This window comes from Strigops habroptila, chromosome 9, assembly GCF_004027225.2.
Source record: "Strigops habroptila isolate Jane chromosome 9, bStrHab1.2.pri, whole genome shotgun sequence".
Taxonomy (NCBI): Eukaryota; Metazoa; Chordata; class Aves; order Psittaciformes; family Psittacidae; genus Strigops; species Strigops habroptila.
The window spans coordinates 3,219,714-3,238,566 of NC_044285.2; the positions used below are offsets into that span (position 1 = coordinate 3,219,714).

At 49.8% G+C, this 18,853-nt stretch overlaps 2 protein-coding genes across 3 annotated transcripts in view; both read left to right on the forward strand.

Moving 5' to 3' along the window:
* Positions 1-9,710, forward strand: part of PCSK6 (proprotein convertase subtilisin/kexin type 6) — a 35,874-nt gene extending 26,164 nt beyond the window's left edge. For both annotated transcript variants that reach the window (XM_030497571.1, XM_030497570.1), the window contains exons 14-21: positions 1,190-1,369; positions 1,950-2,052; positions 2,610-2,806; positions 3,677-3,764; positions 4,875-4,966; positions 6,202-6,331; positions 7,510-7,622; positions 8,048-9,710. In XM_030497571.1, coding sequence (XP_030353431.1) covers positions 1,190-1,369; positions 1,950-2,052; positions 2,610-2,806; positions 3,677-3,764; positions 4,875-4,966; positions 6,202-6,331; positions 7,510-7,622; positions 8,048-8,145 — 1,001 coding nt within the window. In that variant the 3' untranslated portion in view covers positions 8,146-9,710. The remainder of the gene's footprint in view (positions 1-1,189; positions 1,370-1,949; positions 2,053-2,609; positions 2,807-3,676; positions 3,765-4,874; positions 4,967-6,201; positions 6,332-7,509; positions 7,623-8,047) is intronic.
* Positions 9,711-12,637: 2,927 nt separating this feature from the next.
* On the forward strand, positions 12,638-18,747 carry SNRPA1 (small nuclear ribonucleoprotein polypeptide A'). The gene is made up of 9 exons (XM_030497572.1): positions 12,638-13,015; positions 13,644-13,791; positions 14,311-14,389; positions 14,760-14,806; positions 15,489-15,591; positions 16,091-16,170; positions 17,358-17,433; positions 17,867-17,960; positions 18,556-18,747. Exons 1-9 carry the CDS (start codon positions 12,934-12,936, stop codon positions 18,612-18,614), a joined length of 768 nt encoding a protein of 255 aa, XP_030353432.1. The 5' UTR covers positions 12,638-12,933; the 3' UTR covers positions 18,615-18,747.
* The last annotated feature ends 106 nt before the right edge of the window (positions 18,748-18,853 follow it).

An 18,853-nucleotide genomic window follows, 5' to 3' on the forward strand; every position in this document is an offset into this window, starting at 1 on the left:
TGTTCGCTGCCTTCACCCCAAGTCTTTTGAACTCGGAGAGCAGCAGCAAAGCGCCCACGGAGCTGCTTTTCTGCCTGTGTTTGCAGTTTGTGGTGGGTGTTTCGGAGCCCCTTGTGGGCATCGGGGCCTGGCTTTACCCAGCTTGGCAAAATGAGATGGAAATGAATGTGTTAATGCACCCCCTCAAAGGGTCTGCACCGGGTTTGAAGCAGAGAGGGGAGAAGGGAAAATGAAGGAAGATGTTCCCAGCCCACAGACAAAATGGGTATTAAATGTTAATTAAATTGGTTAATTTAATACCAATTAAATACCATAGGTGTCCTGTTGCTGGCTCTGCTGCATCCCCAGCATCAGCCCCATGCACCGTGGGCTTTCTCTATGCGGTACATTCTGGATTTAAAGCAAATTACCTTCTTCTGGTGGAGGCGCATGTCCGACCTCTTCCCTGGCTGATGCTACCCAAGCTCACCCCTTCGCAGGCTCCTTGCTGCTTGCAGCAAGTGGGTCCTTCTCAGCCCTTTCGGAGAGCCAAGGGTTTGATGTTGGGCATTTTAAGCCCTTCCTGGAAATGCAGAGATTAGTAGTTAAAGCCAAGCATGCCATGGGCATGAATTGACTCGCATTGATGGGGAACTGAAAGAAAAACAGCGTTGGAAAGAAGCAGCAATGGTTTTGGACTCCCTCCCCAAAGCTGTGTGAGTCAGGGAGGACCTTAGTGAGGGGATCCTCAGCTCCTGGGTGCAGTGCAGGCACCAGTGGCCCCCCACAGTGTTTCAGGGGACACTGAGCTCAGACCTCTAATGTGTCAGGCAAAGGGATGGCTGGAACAACAGCAGCAAAAAATAGTCCAGTGTGTGGCTTTTATCAGACACAAGTAGCCTTCTATTATGGAGCTTTTGAAGTTACAGGTTCTCTCCACATGTTGGGTGTGAAGGCTATGGTGATGCTGTGGTCCATCAGACGAGTTATAGCATAAAAAATCCCTTGTAGGTATAAATGGCTGCATTTGTACAGGTTGGGAACTCAAGGGGTTGTGAACATTTCTGGGTGTTCATTGCTTGCTTCTGCATTGACATGTCAGTGGTGAAGCTTTGTTGGTCCAGTCCATCCTCCTCCTGCTTCCCCCAAAGCTGGGTCCCCAGTGAGGAGTGAAATGGGGAGCAGGATGGGTGACGTGCGTGCCCCACAGGGAAGCTGAAGGAGTGGAGCCTCCTCTTCTACGGGACAGGCGAGCACCCCTACACCCCGCAGGGCAGCTCCCAGTCCCGCGGGAGGATGCTGGAGGTGCCGGCATCGGAGATGGAGCCATCGAGAGCCGCCTTCCTGCAGAGCCAGGTGGAGGTGGCGGAGGAGGAGGAGGAGTACACAGGTAGGTGCTGACTGAGCTGCTGCTTGTGCCCCCCAAATAACTTGGGAAGATGCAAACCCGGATAAACTGGAGGAGCCACGAGGCCTGATCCTGCCCAGGGCTGGGGCTGGCTGGGAGGAGTGGTGCCTGTGGCTGGCGTGGAGCAGCAGGACAGTGAAATTAGAAGGTAGCAAAACGCCCCATCCCAGCGCTCCCACCACAAATTGGTGGTGCAGCCGCCCGAGGAGTAAAAAAAGCTCCTCTGCCCACCTCGACACGGGCATGGGCGGGTGTCCCTGCTGGTCCTCAAGGAATGGTCCTTGTTCAAAGCTGCTCCTGCACCAGGGTGCTCAGATGGGGGATGGCCGGGTGGGATTCATGCTGGGGAGGAGGAGCCGGAGGCGAGCACTCAGAGCCACGCAGCTCCATAGGTTAAGATACATAAGATCTATAAGATAATAGATGCAGGATAAGATAGGTGGAGTGTCCCCAGCCCATTCCCCACATCCATCAGTCCAGGGAGGGTGTGCTCAGAGCATCCTGGCAGCATTTGGGGGATGCTCAGCCTCTCCCCCTGCTTAGCTGTTCTCTCCCTCCCCAGGTCCGTGCCACCCCGAGTGTGGTGACCAGGGCTGTGATGGCCCCAACGCTGACCAGTGCTTGAACTGCATCCACTACAGCCTGGGCAGCGTGAAAACCGGCAGGTGAGAGGTGGTGGGGTGTCCCTGAGGGGTCCCCAGGTCTTGCACCACAGCAAGGGTGGTAGATGTTTGCACAGAGAAAGAGGTTTGCACAGAGAAAGAAGTGTATGAGAGAGAAACTGGAGGGAGGAGGAGGTGACGTGGGGATCTCTGCCCTGGATTTGGGTATATGAGGTGGGGGACATGGAGCTGGAGAGCCCTGGAGGACCATGGCCATGTAATCATGCTGGGAAAGAAGCAATGGCTTCACCAGCTGGGGTCACCCACGCCCAAGGGGCTGATAAGTGAGGTGCCAAATCAATTCTGGAATTGGGGATTCTACTTCTTAATCTCCTGAGCTGGCACAGGGAAAGTTTACCTATCGCTGGGGTGGCTAGCCAAGAGAGTCCCTGGCTCCTTATTATAGAGCCAGGGCATTCAAGACACCCTAAATGTTGAGAATAAGAAGTAAATGAGCCCAAATCACCAACACTGTGGGCAAGGGGATCGTGGCAAGTGCCTGACTGCTGGGAGGCGCCTGGCTCTTGGCACCAAAGCCTGAGCCCTCTGTTCCTCCCCAGGATGTGTGTGAGCTCCTGCCCCACGGGGTTTTTCGGTGACAAAGGTGCCCGGAGGTGCCGCCGGTGCTACAAGGGCTGCGAGCGCTGCGTTGGGAGGGGACCGACCCAGTGCACGGCCTGCAAGAGGAGCCTCTACCATCACCAGGAGATGAGCACCTGCGTGGTGCTGTGCCCGCCCGGGTTTTACGCCGAGGAACGTAAGGATGTTTATCATTTGCAAGCTGTAGCATGAGGGTGGAATCATAGAATGGTTTGGGTTGGAAGGGACCGTAAAGCTCATCCAGCTCCAACCCCTGCCATGGGCAGGGACACCTTCCACTAGAGCAGGTTGCTCCAAGCCCCTGTGTCCAACCTGGCCTTGAACACTGCCAGGGATGGGGCAGCCACAGCTTCTCTGGGCACCCTGTGCCAGCGCCTCACCAACCTCACAGTCTTCCTAATATCTGGTCTAAATCTCTGTCAATTTGAAGCCATTCCCTTGTCCTGTCACTACATGCCCTCTACAGATTGTCAGCCCCTTTAGGCCCTGGGAGCTGCTCTAAGGTCTCGCCTTAAAGAGCCTTCTCTTCTCCGGGTTGCACAAGCCCAGCTCTCAGCCTGTTAGCTGCATATGCAGTTGGGTTTCTTCCCCAGAGCCTGTTGTTAAGGTACAAGCATCCTTTTTGCTTTCCCTGCATATGCAGGGTTTGCTTCTATTTTAAGTCCCTTGGGTCAAGAAAACACCTTGATTTTTGAGTATTGAATTTCACCCCCTCAACCTGCTTTGCACAGTGAAGGGAGGACGAAAACCTCTGGGTGTTCAGAGGGCGGTGCAAAGCAGAGGCACTCAACTCAGCTCTTAATTAGAAGACTGTAATTAATGATCCTAACTGCTTGCAAAGCGTATTTCTTCTTAGCAAGCAATGACAGATAAGGTCACTGGCAATAGCAGGGACCCGTCAGGGGGGATGTGGCTCTCTGCCGTGGGGACCTGGTGCTGGGGTGCAGTGGAGCTTTGCAGCTCCAACTGCTGCCTGCAAATCACTGCCTGGGTTTTATTCTCCCCGTCTCGCTTTGTTTTTTGAAAGGTCAGAAACGCTGTCTGAAATGTCATCAAAGCTGTAAAAAATGTGCCGGCGAAGCAGACAAATGCACTGCATGCAAAGAAGGATTCAGGTAACAGACCAGCACGGGAGGTGTTTGTACCTGCAGCATCGGTATCTGTGGTTTAGAGTTGGGAAAACCAATGGGAAATTAGAGAGTGAGTTAGTTAAAGACCCAAGATCCTGCTTCCATGGTACTGCAGCTATGACGTGGAGTGCTGGAGGTCTGGGGATTTAAAGGTGGTGATTCATGTCCTTTCCTTAACTGGAAAGGGTGATTTAGATTTCATTTCCTCTCCCCCAACTCTTGCCAGGGTTGTGGGTAAGTGCTGCCAGCTCAGAAGTGCTCATCCAAATCTGGTGACCTGTGACCAGAGCAGCTCCTGGCGTTGCAGCATCTAAACTGGGGAGAAAAAAGCAATTACAATTTTTAATGTGTTAAACACATTATGAAGGGCAAGTTTCCTCCTGGATTTACCTGTTGAGTGGGGCTAGTATAGGATGGTGCTGGCTCCACGGCTCCTGTGGGATGCAGAGCCCAGCCATGCCGGCAGCTCTGGAAACAGCATTGGGAAGAAGCTGTTTCCATCCCCAAGTGTGTGTGGAAGAATGATTCCATAGCAGGAGGGATCTTCAGGGGAAGAATCTTACACTCAAGACCCCTTTAGGGGCTGTAAGTGAGCCAGAGCCATGGTGTAGCAGCAGGGCTCTCTCAGACAAAGAAATTGCCACTGCCAAAACATTATCTACTCCCTCAGAAAAGCAGAAGTGGACGCACTTGTCAGACAGAATCCGCCGGCGCTTGCTTTTTATTGTCCAATATCCTTTTAAGCCAGGACTTCAAATCATCCCTGCCACAGTGAAGCGGCACCGGCCCAGCCAATTTCCTTTTATTCCAGGGAGCCTCATGGTGCAAAAAGGTCTTTGGGAGAGCCTGGCTGGCTGCCCACGGGAAAAAATAGCTTTATTTCCTCCTGGATACTTAATTAAGGAAGCTGCAGATGTCCTTTTGGTCTAGGCAGGACTTTAACTCCTCCTGAAACACTGGCTGGCGCTTTGATGCTTTTGCGCTGCAGGCTGAGGCTGCTGCAGGCAATGGGGGATGTGGAGATGGGGATGGGCTGTGCTGAGTCTCCAGAGCCTGTTGCTTTGGGTGCAAATGTCCTTTCTGCTTTCCCTGCAGCCTCGCAGGAGAGAGCTGCGTGCCGGAGTGCCAGCCCAGCATGTACCTCAGCCGGGAGCCCCGGCGGTGCGAGACCTGCCCCACCAGCACAGGTACAGCCTTCCCCCCATGGGAAACCCCCAAACCCTCGTGCATCCAGAGGTAGTAGCCACCATACCCACCCCGAGCCAAGGCAGAGCATGCCGGAGGGGAAGCAACCCCGGCTCTCCAGCACATCCCGCTGGGAATATGTTTATACTGGAAAGGTTTTTAGGGAGTTTTCACATTTTTATTGGAGCCATTCTTTATTTCTTGATCCCTCTGAAGCCAGGTGCTTCAGTTTAATAAGGTTGCGGGGAGGCTGTAAAACAGAGTGATGGAAGATGGCTTTGCAGTGTAAAAATGTCAGGGAGCTGAGGTGTATTATACTGACCGCCCTGTGGGATCAGGCTGGCCACTGCTGCTTCCCCCTGCTGCCTGCTCGGCGTTCCCTTTAAATCCTGCCTTTTTCACTTCTTGAAAGTCCAATTATTTTCCACTGTTAATGTTTGCGTCTGCTCTCGAAATCATCATAGATCTGATGATAATATGATCTCTAGACAGTTCATGTTCAGTGGTGTGAATCTCTTCTATCATACATGGGCAATTTCCTAAGACTAAATCCAAAATATTTATTGATCTTGTTGGCAAGCGTGGAAAGGAACGGGCTCTTAATCCCTTAAGAAAATTACTTCCCTTCTAATTCTTATTCCAGTCAGTGTAAATGTACTTTGCCACAATTATTTTTTAAGCCTTTTCTTGTCTCCTTTTCCTGCATGACCATTTCTCAAGCCTGGTGCGTGGAAAGCCTCTAATAATACCACCTCCATCACTGAGGTTTGCTGTCCAGCCACGATATACTGGCATCAGAGTGGGGCCCTCTGCTTTCCCAACTCCTCTCCTGAGCCCTTTCCTCTTCCGGCTCCTCCACAGCCCAATCTAGCATCTCTTTTTCCACGTTACTCTGAATGGGGTGGGAAAGCCAAACTGGTACATGCTTGGGAGCAGTGGTTGATGCTCCAGAGGGGATTTTGATGTGATGTCCACCGCCAAGCCCCTGTGGCCAGCCCTTGGCTCTGCAAAGGAGCAGGATACTGTGTCCTGGCTGGGTTTTTTGGGGTTGGAAGCTGGGTTTTTTGAGATGGAAGTTGAGATTTTTGGGGTGAGAGCCAAGCAGGACTCTGGTGGCACAACAAGCAGCTTGTAGACTCTCAGGCAAGAGCAGGGCAGAGATGGTGTCTCTGTCTTGCGTGGGGCACTGTCTCCAAAATGACTCTTGTGCCATCTGCCCTCTCCCTTGCCCCTGCAGGGCCGGGTGAGGAGGACTGTGCACCCTGTACCCCAGAAACCTCTGCACCCCACTGGCGCTGTGTCCCTGCCTGCCGCGAGGGCTTCTACCCTGCTGACAGCCATGGGCTGCCCAACAAAGTCTGCAAGAGGTACGTACCACCGTGACCGGAGCAAAGCTGGGACCCATGGCGAGCACTGGGAGAGATGCTGGAAAATATAATGCTAAAACCAGCTCGCAGCTGGAGCTGTTTGCTAGGGAAATTAAAACAGGGATGAGGCAGCCAGGGCAGCCATGGGGCTGGACCCCACACGCCCCTGCCCTATAGATTTAAGAGCAGCAAAGCTGCACGCTCCCCCGCCGGAGCCAGCCAGCCAAGATGTCTTAGGGCTACGGTGGAAGGGGCTCAGCCCCGGCTGCAGGCTCTTTGGAGGAGGTGTGGGAGGAATGGTAGTGTTTAGGTAAATATTCCAGCTTTCAATCAAACCTGCTCTGCTTGCCCCGCGGCCGTGTTGGAGGAGCTTTATCCCGCACGGGGGCTGTGTGCTGGAGATGGGAGACGCCGGGAGGCAGCAATTTGCTCCCACTCTCCGGCACTCTGCGCTTTAAGTGGGGAGTGGGAGTGGAGTCAGCCTCATTGAAGCGAACATGAAAGGGAAGGATTAAAGGTCACTTGGGAACACACAACACAGTCCCTGCCTGCCCAGGGTTTCACTCACCCGAGCTGGCTCTCCAGCAGGGAGAAATGAGGGATCAGTATCCCTTCCCAGGGATTTTGGGTACTCTGTCCCCAGGCAGGAGGCCCAGCTGCTGGGCTCTTTTCCCTGAGCAAATGGATTGGAGTAGTAGAGGTTCCCCTCGCAGCCCTTTTTTCTAACTGGCATTGCTGAGAGAGGTGCGTGTCGCACTGAACCTTCCCAGCAGACAAGCGCTGTTGGGATGTCACTGTCACTGCGCATCGAGCTGGCACCACTGAGCACATTTTTCCTGGCACTTTGATAACTTTTCAAGCTTCAGATTCACCATTTACCCAGAGAAGCTGTGGCTGCCCCATCCCTGGCAGTGTTCAAGGCCAGGTTGGACACAGGGGCTTGGAGCAACCTGCTCTAGTGGAAGGTGTCCCTGCCCATGGCAGGGAGTTGGAACTAGGTGAGCTTTAAGGTTCCTTCCAACCCAAACTAGTCTGGGATTCTGTGATTTTCCACACCCTCTGGTTCAGTCTGGATGTCACAGTGCCAGCAGACATGTGTTCTGGCTGACAGCCCATTTTGAATGGGTGGGATGGTGTGTTGGTGCCTGTTAAGATCACAGCAGAGTCTCCATCCCCAGGTGTGATGACCACTGCTCAGCCTGCGAGGGCTCCAGTGGAAACTGCCTCAAGTGTAAAGATGGTTTCAGCCTCCTCGGTGGCTCCTGTGTAACAAATGAGACCTGTACCAATGGTAAGTAGTTGTGGCAGAATCGCTGGCACCGTAGTGCTTCCCTGGTAGCAAAAACAAGGGGTTTGGGGGATTCCCTTCACAATGTAAAGCTGAAAGCGCTGGAGCTCCTGGGCTTGCTGGGGCACGGCTGTGGTGGGCAGGCAGCTTACCTGGCAGAGCTACTGGATATCTGCCTGTTGCTCAAACACATCCAAGCGTTTGTATTTCGTTATAGTTTAGTGTTGGGGCTAATTCTCCCACTCACTGCAAAGCTGCTTTATTCTGTCATTAAAATCATGTGAAAGCTGCATTTTAAAAGCAACTCTTTTTCAATTCTCTCTCCTCCAACACTGGAACAAATTGCACCGCCTGTTACGTGCAATGTTTGTTTATTTAGAATGTTAATCTGCTCTCATTTTCTCTTGTTCCTTGCCTCGGCCTCCCAGCTGACAAGACTTTCTGTGAGATGGTGAAATCAAACAAGCTCTGTGAAAAGAAGCTGTTTGTGCAGTTCTGCTGTCAGACGTGTCTTATGGCCGGGTAAAGTTCAGCGGCTGCATCCATCCAGGACTTCCACCAACTGTCAGCCCAGTTTTGCCAAATGTTTAGGACAAAAGTTTATTTTTTCAGCTTTGGGAGAGTTTACATGGTGCTGTCAAGCATTCGCTCGTAAGTTTGATAGCTTTAATATCACTGTCAGCACGTTTCTATAGCAATATGGTAAGCCAAGATTGGATCGTACCCTGAAAGATCAAGTCCTGAAGGGCAGCAGACAAGCGGTGATATTAATACTCTCAAACACTCCTCGTGAGCAGGGACCAATGCATGATCCATGTACACACACTTGGTTCTTTGCAGAGATCCTACTGATGTGCCTGCTGCGAGCGGCTGGCGGGAGCCCTCGCTGCGAAGGAGGCAGGACTTGACACCTCTGCGAAGAAAGAGCCAGTTCTGGCTCGGTTTGTGGTACCCTTTCCTGCTAGGTGGCGGCTGATCTAAACCCGCACTGCAAACGGCCGTGCTCTGTACATAGGTAAAACGATGAATTAGGTGGTTCTGGAGCGGTGCCCCACCACCCACTCCGGTGCTCCTGTTCGGATTCGGTCGGTAGCTGGTTTTCTCTCTGGCCGTGGCAATAACTGGAGATTTGAGGACCAAAGCGAGAGCTGATCCATGTGGCTCTGCAGGCATGTCGGCCCAGTGCATCCACAGGGCTTTGCCATGCAGGTAACTGAAGGCCGGCAAACCCCGTGTACCTACAGGGAGTCTTAGGGACTTTGGGGGGTTCATCCATCCCCATGGAACAGCCTGTGGGGTCACAGCCTTACCACAAAATGTATTTCCCTCCTGGAACTGCTAGGAATCACTGATTAATTCAGTTTTGGAATGAGCTAAATACTTCCTCTAGAAGAGATGGTGTCCCAGTTAATCTCCTGGCATTTTGCATTACAATCCTTCCCCCGTTTCTCTGGGTTCACCCCTCTCTCTTACACAGAATCCTCCTATTTTTTCTTGGGCATCTGTTTCCAAAAGAGACATTCCAGGATCCAGCCAGGAAACTCTTAATTCTACAAACCCCTTCCCCGAAACAAACCTTTTCATGCTCTCTCTTAATAGTAAGTCGTGTGGTGTTTATATAATTGTGTTTAAAATATCCTTGGCTATGTTGTTTTACAGATTTTTAAAAATAACTTATACAATCCTTGTTTTTTCTCTGTGGACTATTTTTTATATGGGAGTAGGGAATCTTTCTGTCTTACGTCCTTCTCTCTGACCCTGCAGAGCCACTCTTTGCGCCAGATGTATGTAAACACTCTTTCCTATGCTGCATGTTCTGATTTTCATTGTTAATAGTTTTAACGAGTTAAACCTTTTGCCAATGAAATTCACAGTACGAATTGTCACCGGTTCCTCATGGAGCTGGGATAATCCCTGCTTGGTTTCGGTTGCAATGACACGAGCCCTGCCTGAGCTTGCCCGCTAGAGCTTACCTCAGCCAGGTGAAGAGGGGCAGAGCCACACAGCCACCAGTCCTCACCTGCCTCGACCAAATCCAAAGATGGAGCTTTGGTGAACTGACCTTTAAGTTAATAAACTATTGATCTCCCCAACACATGAATCTGTGCTTTTTACAAATGCACACAGCTGCCATCCCAACCAGTGATGCATCACATGTCTTTATTGTGCTGGACAAGGCAGCTGTCCTGGCTGGAGCTCCTCATCATTCCAGAGCACCTGTGGGAGAAACGGCCCAGGAACAGACAAGCTGCATCTGCAAAATCCTTCCTTTTGTTCTCATAAAGAGGAAACTTCAGAGGAAACTTCTATCCCAAATACCTGCCCCGTGCCAGGCTGGGCTGGCATCGCTGGTGCACCCAGGGCTGTCTGGCTGGGGTTCAGGGCTGTGCTCAGGCACAGCTGTGTGTATTCTCTGGCTGTGGGGGATCCCAGATGAGCTGGCAAGAGGGCTTGCTCCCCTTTCCCACCTGCACAAGGAGCATCCTGCAGTGCTCCATCACTGCTGGAAGCTGCAGGGCCACTGTCCCCCTTCAGCTGGCAGGTTAGGGAGCCACTGGTGCATTGGAGAGAGTAGGGAGCTGTGGAGCCTTTTGTTTGTTGTGTTGGTTTTACAATGTTTAACCATGGGCCAGGTGCCCAGGGTAGTGCTGAGATATCTGAAACAGAGCTTTTTAAGTGTGAAAAAAAGGAAAAGAGTGGAACATGCCCATGAGAGAATATGCTTTCTCAGAGCTACACTGCTCTGGGCTCCTGCATCTTACAGGTCTTCACATTTATCAAATGATAAATGTGAGATAATCAGATGATTTATCACATACAGTGATAATCCTTCCATTGCTCCAGGATTCCCTTTTCAGCCCCAGGCCAAACCAGAGGTCAGAACTGGGGTAAAATGCTCATGGCTTCTGCCCCTTTGGTTGTAAAATGACAAACTTTCATTTCTGTTGCTGTGTCATAGTCAGAAACCAGGAGCCATGAATCAGGAGTACTGCGCCAGCTCTGCTCACAGCAGCTTGCTGCTAAATACTGCTCACTGGTATATTTAGATGTACTGAAATGCTAAAAAAGAAAGAAACATGTTTACCCTTACATCCTTGGTGTAACTCAAAATACACCCTGGGTGAAGCAGTGCAATTTAAGATGACCAGTCCCCAGCAGTTCCAGCTTTATCCTGCTTTCTGCTGCCCTCCAGCCTGCCAGGGAAAGAGAAACAAATTCTACATCAACATCAGCTTCCAGCATTTCCCTCAGAAATCATTCCTGGAAAGTAATAAAATTCAGATTATTTATTCAAGCTATTGCAATGCTTGCTTGGAGCTATTAAAGTCCCTCTGATACTGGTTCGCTCAGAGGATCAAAGTGGCTGTGTCTTCAAGATAAATGCATACTTAGGCAATTTATTAAAGCCCCATTGCTCCATTGTCTCCTGGCACCAAAGCCAAATCTGTAATAGCTGTTTTCTGGAAATTCTCAGTGCAGCCTGACTCCCGGATTGCTGTTTGGCTGTGAGGTTGCATCCATGACCGTCTGCCATTTCACAGTTGGCAGGTGGGGGAACACACATCTTAAAAATCATTGCTTTGGCTTTCCATTACAAAGAAAGGGCTTTTAAGAGCTTGTGTGCAGCATCCAAGACCAAGAACCTGTCTGCTCTCAAATACAATTCTATTATGACTAGAGCTGAGGCATACAGATGTATTGTGCTAAGGGAGACAGGTCTGGGTTTTATTTGGCCTTGTCAGAGGCAGGACCTGCTTTCCAGGAGGCTGAAGAAGGTCTCCGTTTAGTGACTGCCTGCAATGACAAATGACTCAAGTCTTTATTACCACATGATTCCTGAGTCAGGTATGACAGTGCTGCTGATGACTTTGCTTATGACAGCTCTTTCTCTTTTTCTTACTCTCGCCTAACTGCGTTTAAACAAGCGCAGATGTTATAAAAACCTGACTACATGCTTTCCTATACAGCTTTGGCGAGGGTGTTTTTCAAGCAGGGAGCACAGGAGCTGCCTGACCCCAGCTGACATCTCCGCAGGGATCATCCGCCAGAACAGAGCCAGCTCTGATGCCGCAGTCCTGGGGAATGAGCCAGGAGTCCCTCTCGGGGTGATGCTGCTAGATGCTCCCAAGGGAAAAGTATGAGCCATCCCTGTGCAGTGCCAAACGTGTCTGCAGCGTTTAACCTATTATCACATCCTCTGGGTTCACTGAAATGTCACGGCTCATGAAAAACATCCTTCCCTCGATAGCAGTGGATCCAGAAATCATCCTGCCTTGGCTTGCTCGTGGGGCCTTGAGGGCTGGGGCAGTATTTCTCCAGAGCTACAGAAGTGGTGGCTTGGTGACATTCACCAGGCATTGGCTGGGACCTGGGGGTGCTCAACTGCTTGCTTTAGCCCATGTCACCCTCCAGCACCAGCCGAGCCCTGCCAGCGGCGCCGAGCGCCTCGGCCACAGCAGCCCAACGCTGACAATGGGCACCCTCAGACCCAGTGACCTGTTTTACACTGGCCAAGCACGGCAGGCTGAGCCACCTCCGTTCTTCCTTGCTGTTTGCCGAATTCCTAAAGCAGGTTATAGACGGGATGTAGTGACGCTTGAAAGTGCTTTTTGTCTCGCAGGGAAAGCCCATCATGGCTTCTCTGAAACCAGGAATGCACATAGACGTGCCAAAGCAACTGTCTTAATACTGCAGGGGGAAGTGTTTATGGGCAACCCCATGCACAGGAGCAAAGGCTGAGCTGCTGCTCGGCTGAAGGAGAGAAAGCAGCAGGAGCTGCAGCTGCGGGAAGCTGTCCTGGCTGTGTATGGAGAGAGCAGCACGTGTTGGGACAAGCACCGTCCCACCGCTAAGCACACAGCAGCCAGCCCCGTCCAAGGGAAAGCAGCCTCCTCGCTGCCAGCCACAGGCCTGAAGCAGGCTCGGGGCTCCGGGGCCGCGCTCCGGGGCCGCGCTCTCGGAGGTCAGAGCCGTCCGCAGGCCGCCGGGTCCCTCTGCTGACGAGCTGCCTCCACTGCTGCGGGCCCGCCTGGGGCCTCTCCCCCGCTCCCCATCAGGGCGCGGTGGCCCCGGGACCCCCTGAGGGGGCACGGCCTGTGCCTGCCCGGCCCCGGCGGCGAAGCGGGACCCGCGGCTGCCCGGGGAGAAGCGGCGGCGCTCCCGCTGCTCGGTGGAGGGAGGAGCGGGCGGGCCGCGGGGCGGTGCTCGGATCGGCGCTCGGCTGCTCGGCCTGCCCCGGCGCGGCGCTCGGCGGGTTCTCCTGGCGCGGCGCGGCGGCGAGGCCCGGCGGTGAGGCGCGGCCCGGCCCGGCGGGATGGTGAAGCTGACGGCGGAGCTGATCGAGCAGGCGGCGCAGTACACCAACGCCGTCCGCGACCGCGAGCTCGACCTGCGCGGTGCGCGGGCCCCGGGGGGGAGCTGTGCCGGGGCAGCGGGAGGCTGCAGCCGTGGGCCGGGCGGTGCGGCCTGGGCCGGGAAGGGGCCTATGGAGGGGCTTTGGGGGCCTGTGGTGAGGCCTGGTGGGCCTGTGGTGGGGTATGGGGGGGCCTGTGGCTTTCAGTGGGTTACAGCAGGGCAGGGGAAGCCGGGGGGAGGTTGTTGGAGGGGTCTGCAATGGCCGGAGGGGGTTGAGGAGGGGGGGTTAAAGAGGCTCCAGTGTTAGGGGAACCTGGAGTGTGGAATGGGAAGGGAATTTAGGGTAAGGTGGGAGGAACGTGCGGTGGTTGGCGTGGGACACACGAGGGATGTGCCAGGAAGGTGGGTTTGGGCTGTGGGACACCTACAGGGAGGGAGTTGGGGTGTTTGTGGAGGAGGAGGAAAAGGGGTGCTTAGAAAAGGCTGCGGGGGCTGTTGGGTCTGAGGGGGAGAGTTTGGTCTGTGAGTGATGCGGAGGAGTCATTCCAGAGATGCTTTGACTATTTGCATTCTCAGTGTGTCCAGATATGCCTCTCAACATTCTGCCTCTTGCTTTTTTCTGCTCCCTTTTGGGCACCATCTGATCTCTGCCTTGCGCTCTTTCCTCAGGCTATAAAATCCCCGTTATTGAGAACTTGGGTGCCACTCTGGACCAATTCGATGCAATTGATTTCTCTGACAATGAGATCCGGAAGCTGGATGGATTCCCTCTCTTGAGGAGGCTGAAAACTCTTCTGATGAATAACAATAGGATTTGGTAAGTGGTTGTATTTTGGCCAGATGGGGCCCGGGGCAGAGGAAGATGCTCTTTGGGAGAGTATTTGTGCATCTTTCAGTGCTGGGTAGGTGTAGAAGTGTTTGGTTTATACAAAAAAATCTGCACCGAGAACTGTATAGGTTCTCGTTGATTTTCCTGCCTCATTCAGTGCAAAAGTCAGTCTTCGTTTTTCAGACAGGACAGTGAGATGCAGAGTTTGGAATTTGGCTGGAACTTTGGATTTCAGTAGTCAGTCCCCATAAAGACAAAAAACCAGAAATACCTGCAAGTGAATGAATGTAAATCTGATATTCTATCTAGTACTCTTACAGCAACGGCTGGTATTTATTGCCAGCTTTATTAGAAAAAGTGTTGTAGTGGACGCTGACCCAAGCTCCTGCCAGTGTTGGGTTGGGTTCTTTTACAGGGAGATCCTCTATGTTATCATATTTCTGTGTGTCTTTTCACCATTGCTAATTTCTGGCCTAAGTTAAACCTTTGGTTTTTGTTCTTCTTTAGTCGCATTGGTGAAAACCTTGAGCAGGCTCTGCCCTGCCTGACAGAGCTCATTCTTACCAACAACAACATTGCTGAACTGGTAAGTTATTGGTGCAGGATATATAGAAACAAGCTTAAATATTTGTGTTTGTCATCATTCTATTTAACCTTTCTCCTGAGAGTAGTGTCATGTACTTCTGGTAGTAGTTGGTTCTTTAGAGTAATGTCATATGGTTTTGGTAGTAGTTAATGTTGTGCATATTGCAATGAACATGCAGCATGCCTTGGAACAGCAGTCACAAAGTCGTAGTGGATTTCCTGTTAAACTAATTGCAGTAATCCTAATTAGTAACAATTACTAATTCTAATTGGTCTTTAAAATAGATGAGTTCAGGAACTTTGTTTTCAAATCAGACTTTGACTTTTCACTAAAGGGACTTACGATTTCTTACTGTGTTCCCATTACATAGGGTGAACTGGATCCGTTATCAACTATTAAATCATTGACGTACCTGAGGTATGTGATCTTGAAAAGACAAGCTGCTCTTTCTCTGCTGTTTGGCCTGGCTCTTTGCTCTGCTCTGGAATGCTCTCCTTTTTATGAGCTGTGACAGAATCTTTATGCCTAAAAGTCGAATCGGTAAACGTTTCTGCTGCATTTCAGAACTACCTGGTATTTAACGGGTGAAGCTTTCTGTTACTGACAGACAGTTGGACTAATGAGATGTAACATCTCTATAAACCAATATGCAAGCACCAAAGTAACCTTCACCTTTAAAAGCCTAAAAACTAAAAGTTTAAATTGTTGTTTCAAAATACTTTAAAATACATGTAAACAGTGACTTTTCAGTAATGTCACGTTCGGTGTAAGGGACAAAAGTAAAAGCAATTTGGTGATTTTTTAGTTGATCAGTGTCCAGGTAGGAAATATGATGGTTTAGGGTTCTTTTGGGTTTTCTTTTTTATATATATTTTCAGGTTGTTTTTTATGTTCTTCTTCAGTAAAATGTACTTAATTGATAAAGTGCAAGTTTTTGCCATAATTTTCATAATACCAAAGAACACTGTCACTAGGCTTATTTAATGGTGTTGCAGAAGGCACATGAATGTATTTTAAGTATATTAATGTATTTCAGTGTAAGTGTATTTTTGAATATGTTACATTAAGAACCTCTTTGTAACCTTTATTGACTTTGTAGCATTTTAAGGAATCCTGTAACAAATAAGAAGCATTACAGATTGTATGTCATCCACAAAGTTCCCCAGGTCAGAGTGCTGGATTTTCAGAAAGTGAGACTCAAAGTAAGTCGGCTTTCTTTGCTTCCAGCACAAGATGAATGCCTTTTGTTTCTTGTTGCATGCTTCAAAATTCAGCAGTAACAATAAGCTTTTTGCTGTAGTTGTAAATTTAATTGAAACTATGTATCATAAGTGGCTCTAAAAACATGCTCTTTTTCCTGGTTTCATTCTGTTAAGTATGTAGTCTGTTTAATGATGTTTAATTAAGTTTTACTAGCTTTGTTTAGTCTGATTCTTTTCTGGCCCTCTGGTGTTGGTAGAAAGACTGGAGAAAGAGGCTGTTTGCTCTCAGTCAAGATGTGCGTGGGAAAGAGCTCGTACTAAGCTGATATGTCTTGAGTCTGAGTGTTTGGGCAATGTTTATGTGCTTGTTCTTCCATCTGGTCTCCACGTACCAATGTTGACTGATGAAGATGAGCCAAAGAGTCTTTCTTTGCAAAGACAGAAGCTTTGCAAACTGCAATGTTCTTAAATTAACTTTGTGTGTGTGGTATCGCTGTAGGAGCGACAGGAGGCAGAGAAAATGTTCAAGGGCAAACGGGGTGCACAGCTTGCAAAGGATATTGCCAGGAGAGCAAAAACGTAAGATAAAAAAACCAATTTACACTGGCATCCTCCTTCAGAAACACCACGTTCTGTGTGTGGTGTGAGGCACTAAACTGAAACACCAGCTGCTGGCAGGATGCCTCAAAAGCTTTTGCTCGCCAGAAGTGCCTTGTCCAAGCATCCCGAGTTTTGGATGGTGGTGAATACATCTCAGAAGTATGTTTGAAAGATGTATTTGGTCAGGGTGGGTTGATGTAAGTCAACAAGCAGGAAATGTTAATTTTTTCCTTTTGTTATTTATCTGCAGAGAAGTGGCCATTGTTTCTTTTGGGTTTTTTTTTTTCCCTAGATGATGGGTAACTCATTTTTTATTCTTTTGCCAGGGAATATAAACTGTAAAGTCTGCAGTAGTCAGGAGGGTAAATGCAGATGAAAATCTCCAGTATTGTAAACAAGTATTACAAATACATGTTTAATCAGTTTAATTCTTTCCTCTACCTATTCGGAAATCAGAATCTGGATCATGTATGGCAACAGAATTTCCAAATCCATAGTTAAATTAAAAAATACCTTGAATGTATTTAGCATTTAAAACTTTAATAGATGGACTCGAGCTCTTGTTTATGAGTTCTGGGATAGTTTTAGAACAAGTAGATGATTGAAATAAACAGCTCAATAAGCATAAAAGAAAATCTTTCTATAGCTGCAAAAGAAGCTGCAGCTTGGGCTGGGTCAGCATTTCAGGAATTCCTTCCAGCTGATCAGTCAGTAACATCCAGTTTTGCATATTACAGGTTTTTCTTTGGAGTGTTAAGATGACATGGAGATTAGTGTTTAATATTAGGCTTGTGTAATATGTTAGACATATGAGAGGAGGAAACCCAGTTTCAGTTACTCTTTATTTATCCACCCTGCTTTTGTAACGGCAACAGCCCACCTGAGTGTTCAACAACATCCAACTCAAATAGCTTTTGTCAACTGCTTGATTTCTAAAGTTAAGGCCTGCCTCTCTTTAAGAGCAGATTAAAAGGTTGGGGGGGGGAATGGGACAGCGAGGACAAGCTGCTGGTGTTTCTGAAGGAGGCGATTCTTCACTGTATCAGTTTGTTAACAAAGATAAGATACTACACTTGATTGAATGAAATGCTTCCAAACCTAGTTTGGAAGTTAGAGAAGCGCGTGCCCTTCAAAAGGCGTAACAGGTCTTTATTTTTCCTTTGAAGCTTCACCCCAGGTGCTGGTCTGCAACTTGACAAAAAGAAAGCTGGGCCCTCCCCAGGGGACGTCGAGGCAATTAAGGTAAATCTGTCAGGATAGCACATGCCGGCAAAACTGGAGGAGAAAAACTGCCGTGGATCCAAATGGAAGAGAGGTTTCCTCCTGGAAACTCCTGCCTCTGTTCATATGAACGGAGCAGCACAGCCTAACTTTGGTTTAGGTCATTTTTCTGTAGTTTTTCTTCTGTTAGGATATATCTGGGGTTTTTTTGAGACTTTAAATGAAACGTTGCTCTGAGCTTAAGAGTTCTCCCAGGACAAAACAGCTCATTTCGTAAGGGTGGAGTTAAGCTTGTTCTTTGTCATTTGCAGAATTTTCTAGAGCTAAAACTTTGTAGGACTTTCTATAGAAGTTTAGCATCACTTCACTGGGAAAAAATGTTGTTCTTAGGTTTATTCTAAATGGACTGACACTGTGTGTGAAGATTCATCGTGTTCTTCTGACTGTTTTTCAGACTGCTATAGCAAATGCCACGACTTTGGCTGAAGTGGAGCGGCTGAAGGGCATGCTACAGGCTGGTCAGATTCCCGGCAGAGAACGAAAATCAGGTCACTTTATACTTTTGTTACTGTTACCCAAACAGGATATTACCTCTGTTCGTTGCTTCCTGATGCTTTATGTGAGCTCAGGAGAGAGTTATGTTGGAAAGGCCAAACAGTTGAGGAAAAACTGTTTAAACTGAGTGTAAGTTTACCAGAATGACTGTGGACCACATTCATAGGGCTCTAAGAGGCATAATACCTGTCTGGCCTCTGGAGTGCAGCTCAGGGCTGTTACCTGGATTCCTTGAGAGCAAGGTGCTGACCATCAGCCCTGAGCCCTCCCTATATTGGCTAAATCCCAGCAGTTCATTCCAGTGATTTAAAAACCAAGATTAGTTATGGACTCTGTCTGGAATGAGTGTTAGTGCCTCAGGTGAGGGTACAGGACAGTGTCTCAGAGGTTTCTGCATGGACAAATCTTAACCAGAGATTAAAACTGTGTGTTCCTATTAGTGCTATGTAGATTCTGCATTCTGGGCTGCTTTTAAGGGTTTACGTTATTACAGCCCCTCTCGGGGGGTGGAAATCAATATCCTTATCCTGTGGGAAAGCAAGTGGACGTTTGCAGTCACCACCCTAAACCTGTGCCGTGTCCTTCCAGGCCCGTCGGAGGACGCTGAGGAGGAGATGGAAGAGGATACGGTTCCCAACGGATCTTAGGCCCCGGCTGGCCGCGGTCCGGCGCTTCTCCTTGCGGGGGGCTCAAGCCCGGCCCCGCCGCGGACCCCCCACCCCGTCCCCGCACCGCGTCCTGGCGCGTTTCGGCGTTCAATAAACGAGCGTTTCCGTTTGCTCCCCGTGTGCGGCGTCCCCTTCCCCGGCAGGGACCGGCGCGCCCCCTGCGCACCCCGATTGGCTCCCTAGCTCCCTTCCCCTCTTCTCTCATTGGCCGGCATAGC

What these genes read in the sequence shown, in the direction of transcription:
- SNRPA1 (XM_030497572.1), top strand. Translation starts at nt 12,934, where the DNA reads ATGGTGAAGCTGACGGCGGAGCTGATCGAGCAGGCGGCGCAGTACACC. An exon ending in ATGAATAACAATAGGATTTG is followed by an intron (nt 13,792 to 14,310) that starts GTAAGTGGTTGT and finishes GTTCTTCTTTAG; the next exon opens with TCGCATTGGTGAAAACCTTG. An exon ending in ACAACAACATTGCTGAACTG is followed by an intron (nt 14,390 to 14,759) that starts GTAAGTTATTGG and finishes CCCATTACATAG; the next exon opens with GGTGAACTGGATCCGTTATC.